The sequence below is a fragment of the Eulemur rufifrons genome, chromosome 1, assembly GCF_041146395.1.
Source record: "Eulemur rufifrons isolate Redbay chromosome 1, OSU_ERuf_1, whole genome shotgun sequence".
Taxonomy (NCBI): Eukaryota; Metazoa; Chordata; class Mammalia; order Primates; family Lemuridae; genus Eulemur; species Eulemur rufifrons.
The window spans coordinates 31,809,344-31,830,943 of NC_090983.1; the positions used below are offsets into that span (position 1 = coordinate 31,809,344).

Here is a 21,600-nt window from a genome sequence, read left to right on the forward strand (position 1 = left end):
GGTGAGAACTGGGCTGGAGGGTGGAGTGATAATGAGTGGACAGAAAGGGGCAGACTTAAGGGGCATTTAAAGGATAACAGGGAAAGACGTGAACTTGGCAACTGTTGGGAAGAATAGAGGAGACTCAAAGAGGATGTTCAAGACTGCATCCTACTTGGGGGGGTTCATATTGCTTATGTATCCATCTACCCACCCATCCCTCCATCCCTCCATCCCTCCATCCCTCCATCTTCTAACACCTGTTATTGAGAGTCAACTGTAGGTTTAGAGCTTCACTAGGCATTGGGGATGTAAAGCATAATACAACATATCCTTGCCCTTGTTCATAACAACAGCTAAAACAAAAATGGCAGCCAACGCTTATTGAATGCATTCGCTGTCCTAGGTGCCATTCTAAGCATTTTACTTGGATTTTCTCATTTAAACCTCACAATGACCTTTTGGTATAGGTACTTTTATGGTTCCCATTTATTTTACAGATGAGGAAACTGAAGTATGAGGAGTTTAAGTAATTTGCCAAAGCGTTTGTTGCTAGTAAGAGATTACTAAATGACGGAGTCAGATTGTGAATCTAAGTAGTCTGGAGTCTGCACGTAAGTAGTAAGTGGACAGGGAGACAGATGACCCAATACAGTAAATGTTACAACTTTTATGAGTTCCACAGTGCTCTAGATTTTCCCACTGAGTAGTTTCGTATGTGAGGTCATAAGGACATTTCTCTGGTGTTGCTTATCTGTATTTTTAGGCCATGCCTTGGCAAGAGGCCACAGGGGACGTGGGCACAGGATGCTTCATTCCTATGGGTCCCTGCAGAAGCACTGCTGGGAAGGAGGAGTCTAGCAGGAAAGGTCTCAGTGTTCCATCCTGAGGTGCACATTGCTGGAGCCTTCGCTCTAGAACTATAGACAACACTGAGCAGAGCATAGATGGAGCCCAACTTATGCTATTTTATGACTCTATGGGTTGAATTCTGCCCGAAGTACACTGCTCTAATCAGTCTAGAAGACACAAAGTGGTCCAACTACCTCTATTGTGATAATCTTCGGTTCTATGTCTTCATAAGTGATCTTCACTTTTTTAGCTGCTGCTTTTGCATGAGCATAGGTGTCAGCTGCCACAGTGCAGACGATCTGACCCACACAAATTACCTGCAGAAAAGGTACATGTTGTAATTAGCTAAAACATAGAATCATTACAAAGGAATTACTGTTCCCACATTCTTACATTTACCCACTGGGTTTTTGTGACCCAGAGAAAGATTGTTTTCTACCTATGAGAATAAACTCAAACAGTGGCTTGAGTAGGATTTAGGGGGCACAAAAAGTTCGACACAGAACTTAATTATCTGGTTTTTAAATATCTGCCTTCTGGCTGTCTTTAGCTGCATTCCTCACCATAACCACAGCACACACAGTGATCCAGTTATCCCGACATTCTGCTGGTTCGTTCAATGTCCTATGCTCTATCTTGCTCCCATGACTTCCACGACCTTTTAGAAGCCTTCCCTGAGATGACTTAGGGCTTTTATCAGAATCTCAAAGGGATCCATGATTCAAAAGAGAAGTTGAGAATCACTGATGTGGAGTCATTGGTTCCCAATAAATCTTTGTGAATGAACACTAACCCATGGATATCATAGTCATAACCAATAATCATTTTGGCATTTTCAGCAAAGTATTAAGATAATAAGCCACACACAAATCACACACCTCATTCTGTGCATAGAGAATCTCTCCTTGATGACTATTATCTCCCGGAACATCCTCTGCTGTTATCACATCAACCACCCCTGGAAGTGCCAGGGCTTCTGAAATATCAATTGATCTAGGAGAGAAAGTTTGAAGGTAGATATTAAAGTTCAATGTATGATATAAACGATTCCTCAAACATAGGGAAAAGCCACAAGGGACCTCATAACTAAATTATGAAGCAATATTCTATGTTGAAAAATACCAGCATTTGGCAGGTGTTCTAACTCTTGGTTATAGATTCTTTCATAACCATGCTTAAAAGTGACTGATTCCCATTCAGAAGAGAAAAATGAATATTTTCAATTGACTTAGATATATAATAAGCTCTCAGTTTCAATGTGAAAGTGTGAATGCATTTCAGTAATACATAGAAACATCTTTTATTTCCTTACATGATCTTTGCATGAGCTCTGGTACTGGTGACTACAGCCAGGAAGAGCTCTTGGTCGATGGGAGGCATGTCGTCAATAAACACAGCTTCTCCTGTGGCATGCTTGATGGCCGACTGGTGCATCACTGGGTGTCCAACTGGGTCTTGAGGGGGTTGGTAGGGATCCACACACTGTTAAGGAACAAAGTGAGTTACTTTGCCACCAGAAATTCTCACACTCTGAAAATTGGGTCTGATATATCTGGCTTAATCCCAAGGCAAAAAACCAAACCAAAACAAAACAACCACCACAAAAAACTACAGGCAACTAGGTGTCTACATCCATGAGCCAAGGTTAACAAATATCCATTGAGTACTATGGTAAGGGATATATTCTGGTTACAACCTTCCCCTCCACCTCAAAAGAAAACATCCTAAAACATTCAGGGTAATTGTCATAAAACAGGGAAGGCTTCTAGAGACAGTAAATCTTGAGTCAGGTTTTAAAGCAAGGACAGACATTGGCCAAGAAAAGGAGGAAATTTTAGGCAACAAAACTGAAAATAGTGGAGAAGAATGATTCAGAATCTAATTCTTGTGTAGCCTTGAGTGACAGCACAGAAACTACACCAAGCAAATCATGTATGGACAGCAATAGGCAACATCGGCTGGCTTTCGTAGACACTGTCTTTACGAGTAATAGAACATAGAGTTATGGAAAAGAGGGAGGTGTATGCAAAATGCGTACATCTGAATGCATATACAGATTAAAACACAGAAAGCCCTATCCACCAACCTGGAACATCTGGAGTCCTTGGGGTGTTCCTATGGGGAAATCTTCTAGAGCACTCATGAACTTTTCTGGGATATCGGGAAACTTCTGGGGATCCTGAAAAGAAGATTATTTCTCATATAATTTTACAATCTAAGTGAGTACCTTGGAAAAACACATATAGAAACAAAGTCATCCAATCTATTTTCCCAGGTCTTAGATGCTGATTCTGCTGGGAGAAAGCCTGGAGCCTTGCATTCCCTAGGCTAGTAACAGTTATTTGTAGAATAACTGCATCGATTTATGTGCCCAGAAAAGTAAATGTTATTTCCAGGAGGTGAAGACTTCCTTTCATGACAAGGTCTCCTTTTGAATGAGTGGAAATATGTACCCTTCTACGTGGAGGCTGTGTTTTCAAATCTGGGCCAGTCTTGTGGGCATGTATCCCAAAGGAACAATTGAGAGAGCAGGCAAAGATTAATCTACAAAGATGTTCAATGGCAAATTATTTGTCATAGTGAAGAAACTAGAATTAAGATAAATATCCAATGACAGGGAGATTACTAGACAAACTGGGCATTAATACATCCAGATATGATATTCTGCAGTCATGAAAAATGATTTTGTAGGAATGTATTTATTGACATTGAGAAATGTTCATGAAATACAGTTAAGTGAAAAAGGATTATAAAAATTTATGTACCGTATGATTCCATATTTTATAAAAAAAGAATAGAAAGATATAAAATTATGTATTCTAAAATTTTAATGTGGGTGTGGTAAGATTATTGGATTACAATTGATTTAAAAAATTTTTGCTTCTCTGATTTTGAATTCTTCTATAATGATAGAATATATAATAAATAGAATGTAATATGTAAGATAATATATAATAATGTATAATATATAAAATAAAAACATATTTAAGAATATATACAATCTATTAAATATTTACTGATTATATATCTATATACTGAATAAGTTATATAATTTATAGTAGAGTATATAGTGTATAATAGAATATAATAAAAATGGTAATAATGAATGTTAATAAAATAATAAAAAATGACTAACTGAACTAACAGAGCAAAGCTGTCAATCATAAAAGAAATGTTGGTAGAATCATTTGTCTGCCATTTTGGGATCACCTTGTGGTTTATCAAGGGGACATTCACAATCATGGATCATATCTGAGGAACACTGCTTATTTATTTATTTATTTACTGAGGTAGAGTCTCACTCTGTTGTCCAGGCTAGAGTGCTGTGGTGTCAGCCTCGCTCACAGCAACCTCAAACTCCTGGGCTCAAGCAATCCTTCTGCCTCAGCCTCCTGAGTAGCTGGGACTACAGGTATCTGCCACCATGCCCGGCTAGCTTTTTTCTATATATTTTTAGTTGTCTGGCTAATTTCCTTCTATTTTTAGTAGAGACGGGGTCTTGCTCTTACTCAGGCTGGTCTCGAACTCCTGACCTTGAGCGATCCTCCCGCCTCGGTCTCCCAGAGTGCTAGGATTACAGGCGTGAGCCACCACGCCCAGCCAACATTGCTTATTTTAAACTAGGTTAGGTAAGAAAAGACTAGTGAACACAAAGCTAGAAACAATTTAAGTGCCCAAATATCAGGAATGGATCAAATCATCAAATCATAAACATGCCATGCAATCATTATGTCTTGATGTTATTACTGAAAAATATTTAATGGCACTGAAAGATGTTTATGTTACTAAGTGAAATAAACAAGCTATGCCAAACAGTTATACATACACATACATGTCCATAATGAAGGGTTTGGAAGGATACACACCAAAATATTCATAGTAGTTATCTATGGGTAATGGAAATACAAAAGATTTTCTCCTCCTTTTTGGGTATTCTCATTTTCTAAATATTAAAGTATTATTTTCATAAGAAAATTTTCTTTGGTAAATGAAAAGATTTTAAAGTTTGCTTACAGAAAAGGCTTTTCAATACTGTAGGTCAGCCTGGTATTGCATATTAGCCTTTGTCATGCGGATTAGAGGGCAAATGGAATAACAAGGTTGTCCCCTTCTCAGCCCAGGCGTGAAGGAGGGGAGAGGGTGGGACAGCAACAAAGCAGGCCCAGGAGGAGGAGTTGGAGGCCAGTCCCCCTCCCCCGAGGGGCCGGCCCAGGCACCCTCAATGCATAATCATAACCAGGCAGGGGAAGTCTTCCAGGTGCAGACTCATGCCCGGAATGTCAAGGCACCAAGATTAACAGAGAAGCCATTTACCATTTTATTCAGTCCTTGCCTCACTTTGAGGTAGAATTTGAAGAGTAAGCTGATGATGAGGGTTCGCTTGTATTCCACCATGCCGCCCTTCGCTGCTGGCGGAATGTAAAGCTCATCCAGGACCCAGCGGCAGGCGTCACTCAGCATTCGGTCATCCCATTGCCTAGCAGGAAAGAATGTAAACATCTCCCGAAAGAGGCAAAGACAGATGCCAAACTGATACGGCAAGGAAAGGTGGAGAGCAGTCTGTGTCCACCTATGAAGTCTAGACAAAGTATCCTCAAAAAATTTCTTTAGCTTTCTGTTAGGTACGGAGCCGAGAGGGAGACACATGAGGCCTCAGGTGCAGCAAAGTGCTGTTTATTTTGAGCATCTGGGTGCAGATGGATGGAGGCCGAAAGAGCATCCACCATGAGGGAGGGGAGTCTTGGGTTTTACACAGGATTTCTTAGTGGGGAGTGAGCAACTGGGCCAGAACAGCCTCTGTAATCAAACAACCAGTTTCTGGGACCCCTGCATCGGTCTCATCCTGCAGAGATGGGGGATGTAGGATGGGTGTAGCTTTGTCCTTAACAGCGGGGATAGGAATGCCAGCGCTCGGCAGCTGTCTGTGGTCAGAGTTAGATTTACAACCTCTGGACTCTCCAGACTCCTGTGGCAATTGTTTCACAAGCCTAAGTTTTCCATTAGCCGCATTCCGTCCTATACATACTTTTCAGGTTCCCACCCAGAACAAACCTAACTTTCGTTAGTTTCTGAAGCACTGGTTTCCAGATTTTTCCGACCAAGTCCTCTTTTATTATTATTTTTAACTTCATGGGTTGGGAATGTTGATTTACCTCAAATAATTTGGTTGGGTAAAAAAAAAAAATACTAAAACCAAAGCTTCCTGGATCTGGGACTTTTTCTATCTTGTTCACTGTGATATTTCCAGCAACTGGACCAATGCCTGGCACACGCACTTTGCTGAATAAATGTTTGGCAAATAACTGAATTATGGAAGATAGTTGTGAAGTATTTCCTAAATAAAAGTTTCTATGTAACTGTTTTGGAAGCATAGAGTTATTTTTGTATCTGAAAAGAAACTCAAGTTAAGTTTTAATTGTTGACAATTGTGTATGGGTGGATAAAAGTATTGTAAAAGCACTAGTTGGAAGAATTTTAAAAACTTACTATTCAAATGCTGGAAAAATGACAGTGACAGAAGGCAGGCCATTTAAGCTTTTTGAATATTTCATCTTCTTTATGTTGTTTAAGAACATTTTCAGATGCCGTAGGACACAGTATTGGAGACATTTACTTATTATGCAGGTTGATTAAAAGTGAAAATGTAAAGATAAGATATACTCAAACTACGTAATTTGTGCATTAATCTTATTACAGAAACCTGCAATAAAAGAATCACTGCCTTGAAGGGGTTGGCTTTTGGGTGGCTTTGCACTTTCTTTATATTTTTCTGCAGAGCTTAAATTTTCTAGATGATCATATATACTTTTTTACAATCAGAAAAAAATCCCCCAAGTGCTATTTTCATTAAAAAATGAACCCTAGCAAGGCCTGAGTTTCGTGTCCTGGACGTGCCATGACATACCTTCCAGTGAGCTGCTTGCAGCTCTGGCTTGCAGAGACAACGGTGGGGCCAATGCTTCCGTAGAACATTTGAAGTTCTTTGATGACGTTTGTGCCATCTTCAAACTTCACGCTCATCCCGGCACTGACAATGGCAAAGGCATTCTCCTGACGTTGGGCCAGCCGGAGTCCTGACACAAAGTGCCACTGGGGATAGAAAACCACTCAGAACATTTAGCACTTATCTCCACTGTCTGCTAGACAGCAACACTTCGATGATTATTTATAATGAAAAGGATACGTCAATGATACAAGTTATCACATAGGCACTGTTACTGCCCGTGGTGTTGACTATGTGAGTGCTCCCTATGTGCTTTGTACGTACCAATACTTAATCCTTACACCAACTGCACTCATTTCCAATTTATAATGAGGACACTGAGAGGTTAAGTAACTCGTACAAGGTCACACAGTAAGTGGCTGAGCCAGGGGTCAAACCTAAGCTCTCTGGCTCCGGAGTCTGTGCTTACCTGCCAAGCTCTCTGCCTTTCAACTCCTAATCCTCACATGTGGCCTTGGGCAAGGGACTTAAACTGTTGGGCCTTAATTTTCTTTAAAATGAGGAGGTTGGTTTTGATGAGACGGTTCCTTTGGGGCTGCTGAGTGGGATGAGGGGAAGACTGGGAGACAGGATGCCTCTGAGATTGAACTACCACAGCTTCACTTTTATGTCTTTTAGTTTGGTGTTCTATGTACATTTCATTGAATAAGGCATTATACTACTAAAAAAAAGAAAAAGCTTGAAAACCACTGGACCAGATGGTCTCCAAGGTTCTTTCTAGGTCCAAACATGTCATTGTAGGTTGACTAGCATTATTAGTGTGGAACATTACTGCCATGGCGTGGGAAAGCCTCTCTGTGTGGCCAGCGTCTTCGTGGGCGTGGGGGAGGGATGTCAGGATAAAATATTTTTGATTAAACTAAAACTGGTGGGCAGGTGTGGTGACTCATGCCTGTAATCCTAGCACTCTGGGAGGCTGAGGTGGGACGATAGCTTGAGGTCAGGAGTTTAAGATCAGCCTGAGCAAGAGTGAGACACCATCTCTACAAAAAATAGAAAAATTAGCCGAATGTGGTGGACTTTAGATTTACTCAATCTTGGCTAAGATGCATATTTCTCTGAAACCCAAAATTCAACTCACATGAAAGGTTCTACTTTTGCAGAGCTGATGTACCCTTTAGGTACAAAGACAGGGCCCAGGATACTTTTAGGGGCCCATGGAAATGTCTTACTTTTAATGTCTTTTACAGTCAAAAGAAAAAACGAATACAGTAATGTATATAGAACACTGAATGCAGCCAGGCTTATATTCATCTGTATACCATCACAATCACATATGCTAATATATATAATTTTTTATGGAGGAAGGGACCCACAGAGGCAAAATTGCCCAGAGCCCATAAGTGTCATAACGTGGCCCTGATGCGAAAGCAAATCAAATGGTCACCTGGGACTCTGCCCCTCCCTGTGCAGCAGCCCAGCGAGTCTCCCTAAAGCAGTTGGTTCAGAACAGAGAGGACAGCGCTGCCCCTGAAGCCCGTCTGCGGCTCGCTGCACAGGCCGCGGTGGGGGTGCTTCCCTGGGGGGCCCTCACCTGAGCGGAGTAGGGAATAGAAACAGACAGCACAATCTCTTCCGACTTCAGGTTGGCCTCAGGTGATCTCTCCAGGAAAGGGCCATTTAAAGGAATCTGCCGTTGTCCGTCTGTCAGAGAAATGACCTCAATTAGGGTGAGCTTATCAGATTGGACAATACGCAGCCAGTGACACGATGTATGATGTATGTAGGTTATGTTTACATTACCTTTGAAGCTGTTCTCAATCTAGGGGCACAGGTGGGATTCCTGATAGTCACAGGTCACTTAGTGACGGGGATACATTCTGAGAAATGCACCCTTAGGTGCTTTTGTTTTGTGCACATAGTAGAGTGTCCTTACACAAACCCAAGTGGCATAGCCTACCGCACACCTAGGCTATGTCGTACAGCCTGTGGCTCCAGGCTACAAACCTGTATAGCGTGTCACTGTACTGAATGCTGTAGGCAACTGCAGCACAGCCATACGTATCTGTGTATCTGGGCATAGCTAAACATAGAAAAGGTACAGTAAAAATGCGATATTATGATCTTATGGGACTACCATTGTATATGTGGTTTGTTGACTGAAATGTCATGTGGCACACAGCTGTACATATACATATACATATACATATATATATGTATTTTCCTTAAACACTTTACCATATTCTCTTATTTGAGCCACAATATTTTTAAATGTAATTTTAACCAAGGAGAAAATATCTTACATCCGCAGCCCTATGAATAATATGTATTTGTTTTTATTTCTTCACGTTTAAATCATTTTCCCTCCTCAAAACTCATGATGTTTTTGAATAAAGAGAAAAGGAATACTATGCCCCACAAACTTGATTGTGTTTAAAACAAAAAGTCCTGTAAGAAAAATTGCCCTCTTTATGAAAGAATCTCTGCAATGAAATATGCCATAAACCTTTAAAACCACGGAGATATCTCCCATTAATTTTTTCTTCAAGTACTTTCATACTGCAATTTGCTCATACATGTGGCCAAACATTTAAGAAAAATTGTCAGGTGCAGTGAAGTATCTGACCTGAGAGATGCAGAACATCTGGAGAGCAGGAGAATTGAGACAGCTTCGCCCTTAGGTGTGTGGTAGGGAAACACAACCTCTGAGTCTAAATTGGATACGCTGGGCCCCTAGTTCATGTCAGGAGCTACGTCAGTGACAGTGATAAGTTCAAAATGACATGCCTAAAGCTTGGCTCCGGAGTCTTACCTTTAGATATCAGATTGATGGTAGCGTTTCCTGCTGCTAAAATAGGGTTTAGGTCAGAATAATTAGGCCGGCTCACCACATGTCCTCCTAAAGTCTAAATGAGAAAAGATGACATTTTAAAAGCTACAGTTAGTTACTTGACAAATAAGAGTTTATGTACACATAGGCCACATGTGGTCTTCTGGATCTTTGAGTGCGGCCTTTTGACCGAATCCAAATTTTACAGAACAAATTCTTTTAATAAAGGGATTTGTTCTGTGAAGTTTGGATTCGGTAGAGGGGCCGAGCTTGGGCATCTGGAGGCCACATGTGGCCTTGAGGCAGCAGGTTCCCCTCCCTTATTAGACAACATACTGTGCACGATTCCCACTCCTGATCCCATCCAAACTTATAGCTTGAGAACATATTCCTCTTCCACGTGCAATGAGGAGGAAAAGTTTCTTTGAGAATTGACCGTAGTCTGCATTTGTCTTTGTTTAGACGCACTTCTCAAGAGGCATGTTTGCCTATGAAGACAGACAAAAAGGGAAATGAACGGAATTAGGGGCTGGAGCTGGCAGGTTAGGGAGAAGGGCGGGTATGGCCAAAGGGAAGGAAGAGCGTTCAACACCAAGGGGGAGGGTGGAGAGACCAGACCTGTTTCCTCAGGCCTTCAGGAAAGGCTGCTTCACGCATTGGCCTGGAAGAGAGAGTGGGGGCCTCGGGAGGACTTAAGGGACAAGCTGATGTGGAGAGGAGCAGCATGGTTCCGAAAAGGAACAGAAGATGCAGAAGGCGAATACACAGTGGGTTTTGAGAGTCAGCAGCAGGGCCAGGGACAATCAGGAGAAATGACGTGTCCCCTGGGCCCCTAGATCCCGCTGAACTGCCCAGCATGTGTGGAATGAGGAGAGGTTCAAATCAATTGTTCTTAAATCTTAAATAATAAGGAAACCCCAATAAGCTAGACAACTGAGGGGATCCAAGAGTGGGCATGTGGGATACACATGTCTAGAATTTGACCTTGATGCAAAGTTCTAAGAGGAGAACCAGCCATAAAAGAGTATTTTGGAAATGTAGCCTCTTGTTTATTATTCCATGGATAAGACATATTTTACAGACTGTTAGAGCTGGACAGGACCTTAGAGACAGTCCGTTGGGGTGAATTTTATTTTGTGTGTCTGTTTTTTTCCCCATAGTTTTTATTTTTGTTTTTAAAATTCTAAATTGACAAATAATTGTCTATATTTGTGGGATATGATGTGATATTATGATACATGTGTATATTATGGAATGATTAAATGAAGCCAATTAACATATCCATCACCTCACATACTTATTTTTTTGTGGTGAGAATATTTAAAATCTACTCTTTCAGCAATATTGAAATATACAGCACATTATTATCAACTGTGGTCACCACATTGTGCCATAGATCACTAAAGCTTATTCCTCCTGTCCAACCACAACTTTGTACCCTTTGACTAACACCTCCCCTGACCCTGGATCTTAATTTTTAAAATGAAGAAACAGTGGCTTAAGGGGGTCCAAGGGGCTTGTCCAGGATCTTCTGACTCCAGTACCATAACCTTAGTGTCTCATGTGTCACTCACCTTGGACACACACATATACACACAATGTGAAACCTCTTATCTTGGACACACACATACTCACACTCATATTGTATAGACATGTTCAACATTGACTTTGTTTTTTTTTTTTTGTTTTTTTTTTGAGACAGAGTCTCACTCTGTTGCCCAGGCTAGAGTGAGTGCCGTGGCGTCAGCCTAGCTCACAGCAACCTCAAACTCCTGAACTCAAGCGATCCTCCTGTCTCAGCCTCCCGAGTAGCTGGGACTACAGGCATGTGCCACCATGCCCGGCTAAATTTTTCTGTATATATTTTTAGCTGTCCATATAATTTCTTTCTATTTTAGTAGAGATGGGGTCTCGCTCTTGCTCAGGCTGGTCTCGAACTCCTGAGCTCAAACGATCCGCCCACCTCGGCCTCCCAGAGTGCTAGGATTACAGGCGTGAGCCACCTCGCCCGGCCAACATTGACTTTGGATTCTTCTTCAGAGTAATATTTGTGAAACTGAATAGAACTGTGTGACTGCCTATAACTGTGACTTATTTTATAAGACAATAGAGAACATACGGCCATATTCCTAATCTGGGCTCCTGCAAGTGTCCTCAGGTGCTTCAGGAGAGCTCGACAGGTCTTAGTCTTTTCCTTCGGTTGCTCGGAAACGATAAAGCGTAAGGCATCGTTCAGCTGGGCCAGGCTGTATCCCGCACCGATTGTCACCCCTGAAAATAGAGCAGTGGACTATGAACTTACAGGGAACTGGAACAGGATAGGGTTGCATGGAAACTCCCTTTAAAATATATCTTCTCTTTTCATATTTACTTAGAATGACAAAACCCAAAGATAATTAAAGATATTTCTGGCAATTTATTTTATTCCCAGATGCTAAGTACCAAATCCTTTTTGTCAGTCGTGTAGATGTTGTCCATGCCAGACATTTTAGCCTGTAGCAGCCACAGATATCTGGTGTTCATTACTTCATTTATTCCCAGTTCACTTTTCTGAATAAATCGATCAAATATGAAAATTCCAGCCATGGTCCTATAATATTTTTTAAAGATCATTAAACCTAAGTGGAAATGGACTTGCAAAATGTGTATTGCGTATCTGCCTTTCTTCCCCAGCCATTTCTTCCTATTGCTCTCTTATCAAAAAGATAAGAACAGACACCTGCCTGTACCTCAGGTCAGTTTCTTTTGCAGGTGTGCTACTATTTCAGTGGTGACGTCATCTACCGCAGGCATTCTCACTGGGGACAATACTGCCCCCAAGGCAGTGAAAAAATCTCACTCTTTATAGATATATAAGGCACCAATACACATTCTGTACATAAACAGATACACAGTTAATCTGTTGTATTGAAACTTCAGGGAGGGATGCTTAGGGAAACCACGTCTATTGCTCCTTAGAGGGGCGGTAATGAAGAAAAGAGTGAGAAACACTGATCTGGTTCTGCAGGCTCCACCCACCCCGGTCCCTCTACCCCCATCACACCCTAACCAATGCCCCCCACACCGCCCTGCCAGCCCTCTCCTGCACCTGGCTGGCCTCCCCTTGCTCCATCCCTTCCTGCCAATCTGTTGATGTAGATTTTCCAAAGGGGGAAAAATGAACGAGCAGACTGACTTAAGATTGGCAGGTCAAAGAGGTTAGCAGTCAATTATCCACTGGATTTCTGTTTGCTCACTGGGAGAACCCTATTTTATAGGAGTTTAGGCCTGCGATCCATTCAAAGGCTTAGTGTGGGTAGTGGCCGGTGAGATAAGCCTTATGCAGTGCACTATGTGGAAGGAGGATGGAGATCTAGGACCTAGTCCTGACTTAGCTGACAGCCGCATGGTCTTGGGGAAGTTGTCTAAGCCCTTTGATTCTGTGTCCCCTCTAGGATAAGACAGATACCGAGCTTACTAGCTAAGTCTACCTCCCAGGGTTGTTTTGAGGATCACAAGATAAGAGATGTGAAAGCACATGGTAAATTGTGAAAAGAGTGTAAAAATAAGATTGTTGTTCACAGCTACATTTCAGCGTGTCAGCGTCTGTGGGTGTGACTTTAGCCTCAAGCAGATTTGTGAATGAGGGAGTATGTGTGGCAAGAACCTTTCCTACTGACCAGCAAACGTCTTACGTGTTCCTATTCGGTCAATCCCTCCATTCCTGGCTGACCTGTGTGGCATCTTCACACCCTTGTAGCGCCTATGGCAATGTGGTACTCAGCGACGCAGCTGAGGGGATCGGTTTGAAAAAGTGCAGAGAGGACACATAGTAGGTGCTCAGTAAATGGCTTTGAATGAATAAATGAATAAACAAAGTCAGATAGGCTATGAAGTGCTCAGATTCACCCAGTGTAGGTGGTTGATTGCTAATGGCCCACCAACATGCAGTGGGTACATGTTATTTGAATAAGAAGGTGCTTACCAGCATCTGTGGTCTTCACAAAATGTAGTTCTGAAAGCCCAAGTGGAGATATGAAAACTGGATGGAACTCATTTCTGAATTTAATGCTGGGTCCTGAAGGGGAAAAGCATTTAAACTATTAGAAAAATTAGAAAAGGAAGACAATGGATGCTAATAAATGTTGCTTACTAATGAGCTAGAGTGAAAACAGTGACTTAAATGATTCATTTGCAAAACAAAACAATAAAGCATTCCGAAGGACCATAGGCACGATTAACAAAAACGAATTGCATTTATGAAGAGTTTAAAAAGAGACACACATGTTTAGGTTACCTAGTCTAGACTAAAGACTACCCATGTGGCAGCCACCTACCCACTGCAGTGTTCCCCATGACAAGCGGGGCTTTGGGGAAACTGGCTCTCAGCTCCAGAAGGTCGTTCAGGGTCACAGGGGCGATCCAAGTAGTCCTCTCCCCTTGAAACGTCAGCCTTCTCTTGTTCGGATCTTCTGCCATTCTCTGCAGAGAAGCCAAGCCAACAAGCTTTCAAGCAAGACTCTTGAACAACAAGCCGTGAATAGATCCACTGCTGTGGTGTCCAAGTGGCTTGCTGGTCACTGTAGCTTTCTGAGGAGACTCAACTTTTAGGGACCAGGAAAGAGTGGTCTGTTTCAGACCACCCCGAATGACAAGATCCATGTGGGCACCACTGAGTAAACATCATGATAAACATCCATCCACAACTGGACATAGGGTAAAATCTATTTGTGTTTGTGAAGTGAGTGTGTGAAGAGGGAGCAGCCTGGTTTAACGAAAGGTCAGCCTGGAATTACAGTGCCAGGCTTCTTGCTCTAGTTCTGCCCTCGCAATGACTCAGAGGAGACTCAGCTTGGGGATTAGGGTTTTTTATAGGAAAACAATTGCATAGAGGCAAAATTATCCTTGAAAAAATCCCTTAAGTCATTCACCAGGTATAGTGTAAATTGATTTTTTTTACAACTCTGTAGATATATATACATAGATATACATATATATATACCTCCATCTATACATATCTGTACCTATAGATATAATTTTTAAACAGTAGATTCACACTTGGAGGGTCCAAGTTCTCACACTCAGTGGGGTACATGGGGACTGAGCCCGTGAGAAACCAGGAGCATGATCTCTCTCCCGTGCTCTCTCCAGGGCGTGGTCGTGGAATGGCACGGTGGGCGTACACACTATTGATGCTATTCTCTCCCCTCTTTCTCTCACACTGAGCTGAAATTACAGAGGCTAATTGTAAGAATAGTGCAATTCCATTATTCTAAGTTTCATTTGATTCTTCACCAGTTTTACAAGATAAGATGCCTTTAAAACATCTCATAGTGTCGCTGTGTGGCCTTGGGCAAGTCACCGACACTCTGACCTCAGAATCTTCAGCTGAGGGGGTTGAACGACAGCATCTCTGTGGTCCTGGCCTCCCCAGTCTTCAAAGCTGTTTGCTTTGAACTGTTTACAGGACAGCTGAACAGGTCCCCAAACATAGGCTATTTCTCCACGATTGTGCTGGACACATTTCCAACTTTTAATGTCTAAAACTAGATAATTCCACAGTGTAATACAAAAGGCATATACCACATCCTGTTATGAGAAAACAAAAGTGAAATTTCTTACTATCAGCTCAGGAGGGAATATAGGCTCCTGGGACGGATCGAAGGGCTGGAATTCATCTTCATTGTACAGTTTGGTACATATCTCAACAAAACAAAATACAGACAGAACTTCAGAGTTACTGTGAAAGGTGCAGAAATCATTAAGTATGGGACTCCGGAGTCAGGGCCTCTACCTCTCACACCCCACACAAAATGGAGAGGCACAGGGCACCCCCGAATGGGATTCTTCCCACCCTCCAGGACCACGGGATGGTTTCCCCAGTAGATACTTTGGACTCTGGTTTTCTTCCTTTGGCATCAGAAATTGGGTTTTAAACTTCTGTGCTGGGTCTCAGATATTATTTGTAGATTTTCTTTTTTGCCGTGAACATGAAGGGGCACCACTGCTTAGTCCCCCAGAGCGCTCGTGGGGTCGGGGGAGAGTTGGTAACCCCAGATGAAGGCACAGGAAGTCGTACTGAAGGAAAACAGCCTTCTCTGGTGATCGGCCTTGTGAATGTCACAGGCTGGCTGATTTTTGGAGCTCTTTAAGGCTGTTTGTGTCTGGTATTCACTTATTTTACACTTCACTCACAGAAAGGAATAGAAAACTGGAATAAATTTGAATCTATGTGGGTCTTTCTCAGTCAATCCCAACAGAAGTGGAAAAAGCGGATACTTACTTTTTCCTGTCTATTCGCAAAAGACCTCTCTTCTGAATCCAGGCAACATTTTCCTGACCCTTTCACTTGGCAAACAGTAGATTCCTTAGGAAGTAATGCAGTTTAAATCAAATTCTTAATTCTTTAAACACTTACCAGGGTACCTGGCAGGGCGGATAACAAGCTACTCTGTCACTGAGCGGTTAGAGAAAATTACAGGGAGTGTACAACCATGCTCATGATAGAGGCTTGCAGACGTGTCACTCAAGTCCCAGGGGAGGACAGAGGAGGGAGAGGTGGGAGAGCTTGGCCAGCCAGGGTCTCCTACTGGAAGTGAGATACATGGAGTGGAGTTATAATGTGGTGATTTAAAAAGCCCAAACAGACTGCTCTTATCTTAACTGTGTGATAGCACCTGTCTTGAATCCAGTCCTGGGAGGACAAACTGCCTTTAAGACTGTCTATACACAAATATAAAGAAACTGAAAACTTGAGTTTATTTGGATGTTATTCTGAACTATTTGGGTTTAAAGCCCAAACCATTTAACCTTAATTTTCAGGGCATTTCGTGAAGACCCAAAGTAGATGGTTTTGGCCTGAATCCATCTGTCAGTTATTGTAACTATCGGAATAATTATTCGTGTTTGCCCTTTTCAATGTGCAACACTGCCCAAGGGTTTGTGGCCATTTGGAGACACTGTGCTTCGTACATGGAGTTAAGGGAACCTGGGTTCTAGTTCCTGCTTTCCCACATGTGAGCTGGCTTGAGCTTGTTAAATTAGGATCATAGGATAATTAGGATAATAAAATCCATCTCAAACACGTTTGTTAGATTTTTAAATATGAGGAAAGTTCAACACGGTGTCTGACACTTAAGAAATGCTGCAAAAGTGGCCGCCAATATTTTTACTTGTAAGGTCATTTTCTACGGAGTAAAGAAGGGATTTGGATTTTGGGACAATCCAAATTGCACAGTAAAGGAACTATAATAAGTGTAATAGGTGGTTCAATGTGGGGACCCAGCGTGAGTGAGAGTAAAAATATCTATCTTTAATCTATATCTTTGTATATTGTCTCAAGGAAAATAATCATGTGGCTTTAGGTTGAATCATATGAAGATGTTGCTGTTTTTGTGGGTCAAAAATGTCAGGATATCGGCCATTCATATGGTTCAAAATAAGTAGTACCTTACCCAGGACTTTATTTAAGTTAAACCATCCTGTAGTTTGTAAAACTTCTTGAAGTTCTTCATGACTGGCATAAAAATACATCTTTTCAAGCACTTTACAGTACTTTGAAAGAACTGATGTCCCTTGAGTAGTTTTTAATCAAGAAAAATTATATAAAATTAATTTTTACCGTAAAAGGTGCTGGAAAAACACCCCAACTGAAACCTCAAAAGTATGTCTTCTCTTGATATTTAATTTTCTGAAAATAGTATGTTTCAAAACTACCTGCCCCCATCCCTCACATACACTAAATCATTTTTTCCCAACAGTCTTTGTCCTGTTTTGTTCCTGGATCTCTCAACTTTGCAGGTGACTTGGATTCCTTTCTCTCCATACCCTTCACTGTCTGGGGTTATGATTCTGGCAATGCCCCTCTGGGAAGTTATCTTTCTGTCCCTGCATATGCCACACTTGCCTACGTCGTCATTCCTCATGCCTGGGATATTGCACTGGTCCATGCCTTCTCTCTCTCTCCCCACCACATCTTCTGAGGCTGGTTCTTCCTACCAACAAGTGCTGAGAATTTTCCTTCTGAAATACTGCTCTCATCGTGTTACCCCTGGCTTGAAAACAGACAATGTCTCCATGTGGTTATCAGCGTTAAGTCTGAATTCCTTAGCCCCAACAGTATCTTTTTACTCTCCAATGTTTCAGTCACATCAATTTCTTACTTGGATCTTGGACAGCTTTCTTTTTCCTACTTCCATGCGTTTTCTTACTTGGAATTTTCTACTGGCTTCTCTTCAGGCATTCACTCCTATTACTTCCTTTAGGACCAAGCTCAAAACTCCCCTTCTCCAATAAGTCCTCTATGTCTCTTTCCTTCCCACTCATTAACTCTCTTTAATCCATGTTCCTTCAAAATTTATATGCATGGGATATGGATATATTGAGCTTTTAATATGTAGCTTTTCAACTATGTTTTTATTATTTCTGTGTTCTATTTTCTTCAATAGAGTATGTATTTCTTGAAGTCAGGGACAATATCCTATACTTTTCAGGAAAGTGCCAAATTTAGGGCTATAACAAGATAGATGCTAAGGGTTTATTTAATAAAATACCAACAGAGGGCATTTAACAACTTTCAGTGGTTAGAAAGCTCAATGTGAGGTTAGAGATTATTGAGTGCAATGATTATTTTATGCAAAGGTTCATTTGTATATTAAAGTTAATAGAATTAATATTCTTTTTAAAAAACTTACCGCACAGAAAGTTTTTCCACTTTCTACAATTGGTCGGTATCCAGTGCAGCGGCACAAATTACCTGATTAAGAAGCAATGAAGTTTTAAGGAATAATACAGAAATAGATTGCATATCTGTGCTTCATGTTTTCGGTGGAATAACTGTATTAGTCATTAGATTCTTTGTTCCCTAAAACCAGCAAGATTGTTCTTTGGAACAAATGTTCCCCCGGGAGACGTTCTTCAAGAATAGACCTGGTATTGCTCCTTTTGGCTAAGATTGAGTGAAGAATAGATCTTTTCTTCCTGAAATGTCATAAAGTTTTTTTTTCTCCTTCCTGCCTTATTTCCTGCCCCTATCCTAACTCGTGTACCTGCCACCCCCATAATGTCTCATGTGTGGCGCATCGTCAAGCCTTTCTCATGCAACCTCTCCTCTTTCAAATGCCCTCTTACAAGAAGAGGAACTGGGACCATTCTTCAAGACCCCAGTCCTCCTTCTCCATGGGGTCTGCTGTAACCCCCCAACCAGAGCTGTACCTCTGACTTTCTGGATCCTTCTGAAGACCTATCATCCACTGCTGGAGCAGGGTCATTTATGCTCCAGCATAAGTATTTATGTGTGTCTCCCTCATTGGATCTCAAGCTCCTGGAGAAGGCAAGGCTTGACTTAGGTGTTATTGAACCCCCACCAGAACAGCACACCAGGTGTTCCAATACCTGGTATTGTTTTAATCAGTCAAAAATTCCAAAGTATGCTGGAAAGGGTGAGGGAAACCACTGTCTTTTAAAAAAATATATTCAAATTTTATAGCCAGTATAAATGATATTGAAGAAGAGGTTTTAATAACATGGGAAAATTCTCATGTTACACCTTTAAAATTGTTCGTATAATTTAAAATTATATATATCATATAGTAGTCACAAGCATTTAAAATAAGCAACAAAACTTATACACACAAAAGATTGAAAGAATACAGAAGTATTTGACAGTGGTTGTCTCTTGGTGGCAGAATTATGCATGAGTTTTTCCTTGTCTTTTTTTAGACATTTTTCTTAATTTTTAATTATTTTTATACTAAAAAGTAAATGTACAACTGTGCTCAATTACAGTTTAAAAATTTCAGAAACAATGTATATGTGAGGATTAGACAGGTTTAAACACCTATAAGTAAAATGTTGTGGAAACTTAGTCATGTAGAAACTTGGGTAACATGTAGACTCCTTTTTTTTAAGTTAGAATGAGAATAATTTAGGAAAAAAGTGCATGCATCTGAATGGTTGCTAACACCTTAATCTATCTTTTCTTTTTGCTAAGAAGAAACAACATAGAAGTGTGTGAATTTAGAATTCTTCTTTAGAGCAGAAGAAGGAACTGCAATGTCTAGAATGGCATGAAGTAGAAGCATTTAAGAGGCAATGAAACTGTAAGCAAACAGTAAAGGCTAGTGTGAGCCAGCGTCAGGGCTTTTTGCTTTGTTTTTGTTCTTAGACGCAGTCAGTGCTAAGCCTGTAAGCCGCACTAAAGGCCCACCAAAGGAAAGCTAATAGTACCCATTACAGAAATTCTTCTGATTCTAAGGAAAAAGAATACAGAAATTCAAAAATTTTATTGTACTCCCTTAGCCTTGAAGGGAAAAGACTAGATTAAGTGAAGCAATGATTGATACCAGTTGACTATTTAAGAAGTTATATGCTTACACTAATTATATTTCTTTAAACTTTATTTTATATTATTGATATCATTGTTTTTCTTAAGATATTATGAACATGAAGGTTATCAGTGTGACTAACATTTATAATTCTAGAAAAGAAATAATTAAATGGATTGGGTACCAAAATATACTCTTCAAGTTATTTACACCTAGAATGAGGTAATCTACTTCATCCATTTAGCCAAACTTGACAACACCATCTTTTGACAATTGTTACGTGAATTACAGGGTAGAATCTGGAAGGAAATAACCCATCTCTATAAGATTGCCTGTCCATATTCAAACAAACAAAAAGTATGGCAAAATATAAGGTCTCTGCTTTTCAGAGCTCTAAATACCTCATCAGTGTGGGTTACGCTACTGAGCAAAGATTATCCATTATTCAAAACCATTCAGATTTGGTTAAAGTTATAACTGAAACCACAGGCCAAAGTTTTAATTGCACTTAAAGAGAAACCAAAAAATTCTGAGTGAAGAAGTTGTTGAGTGATAAGGGAAAATATTAGAGAATATTTACATACCAGTTATAGCAACACAAGTCAAATTCTTACTTAGTTTTATTCTGCACCTTTTCATCATAAAATTGAGTTTCTGTCTAGGTCTGTCTATTGAAAGGAACAAAGAGCTTTCCTGAATTATTCAGAGGTTTGCTTTAACAGCTTTCTTCTAAGAACCGGTGACGAGTTATCTTGAAAGTAGGTACACTTGTCACAGAAAATTGCATTTGTTAACATGCTTTTTTTGGTAGAAAAGTGTGTTAATTTAAATCTGATAACTATTTTGTCATAGGAGATTGAATTGCTCACTAAGCTTATTTGTGATAACTAATAATTGTCTATGGTCTCTGCCACCTTATTACATACAATGAACCCAACCAGAACATAAAAATGTAAAGCATCTGAGGGTCTTTTCTCTTTGCAAAATTAATTTTATTAAGTAAAGTTAATGAATGATTTTAACAGATTAATTAAAAAACAAACAGCAAAATCTCATTATTTCCTATTACTCAAATTTCTACATTTGGAAAAGATTGTATCAAAAATGTTAGAAACAGCCCATATCAACGCCTTTGAAGAGTGACAAAGGGCTCCACTAAGGGAAAAAGTTTTGTAATGAAACCAGTAATACCTCAATTCCTGGCATCATTGCTACTAAAACAAAGACAGCTCTTTCTGGAAAGGACTTGAGTCAAAACAGATACTAAGGAGGCCTACCTGTTGGCCAGGTACCTAGAGCCTCAAACCTGTGCCACAGGTTCTATCAGTGGGCTGGGACTGCCCTCTCTAGTTACCTGAGCACTTCCTACCCTGGGCCCTGCCCACAGAGGGCCAAGAAGGCTCACCTCCAAGAGCTTCGGTTATCTGCTCAGGGGTCGGCTCTGGGTGGTTCCTTAGCAGTGTGTAGATGGACATCACCATCCCCGGGCTGCAGAATCCACACTGCGTGCCATGGCACTTGGCAAGTCTTTCCTGGGAGACAGTAGCACATCATTTATGCTTTAAACCTCTTTTGCTTTCCTACCTTGAACACCAGCAAGCAGTGGTGCTTATATATTTAGCTTTCCAGAAATACTTTCAAGGTAAACACGTCCCCTGGAAGAAAAACACTTTTGTTTCTTAAAATCATAT

At 40.8% G+C, this 21,600-nt stretch overlaps 1 protein-coding gene across 1 annotated transcript in view; it reads right to left on the reverse strand.

Annotated features, from left to right (window-relative positions):
* The window catches only part of LOC138395176 (aldehyde oxidase 4), a 63,315-nt gene that overhangs the window by 28,210 nt on the left and 13,505 nt on the right, over nt 1-21,600 (reverse strand). The window contains exons 5-19 of the mRNA XM_069487786.1: nt 21,315-21,441; nt 18,278-18,339; nt 15,868-15,951; nt 15,207-15,287; nt 13,922-14,066; nt 13,570-13,662; nt 11,725-11,876; nt 9,588-9,681; nt 8,370-8,479; nt 6,737-6,921; nt 5,146-5,308; nt 2,918-3,010; nt 2,144-2,313; nt 1,710-1,824; nt 1,026-1,148 (exon numbers count right to left, since the gene is read on the reverse strand). Of these exons, the coding sequence (XP_069343887.1) occupies nt 1,026-1,148; nt 1,710-1,824; nt 2,144-2,313; nt 2,918-3,010; nt 5,146-5,308; nt 6,737-6,921; nt 8,370-8,479; nt 9,588-9,681; nt 11,725-11,876; nt 13,570-13,662; nt 13,922-14,066; nt 15,207-15,287; nt 15,868-15,951; nt 18,278-18,339; nt 21,315-21,441 (1,797 nt within the window). The remainder of the gene's footprint in view (nt 1-1,025; nt 1,149-1,709; nt 1,825-2,143; nt 2,314-2,917; nt 3,011-5,145; nt 5,309-6,736; nt 6,922-8,369; nt 8,480-9,587; nt 9,682-11,724; nt 11,877-13,569; nt 13,663-13,921; nt 14,067-15,206; nt 15,288-15,867; nt 15,952-18,277; nt 18,340-21,314; nt 21,442-21,600) is intronic.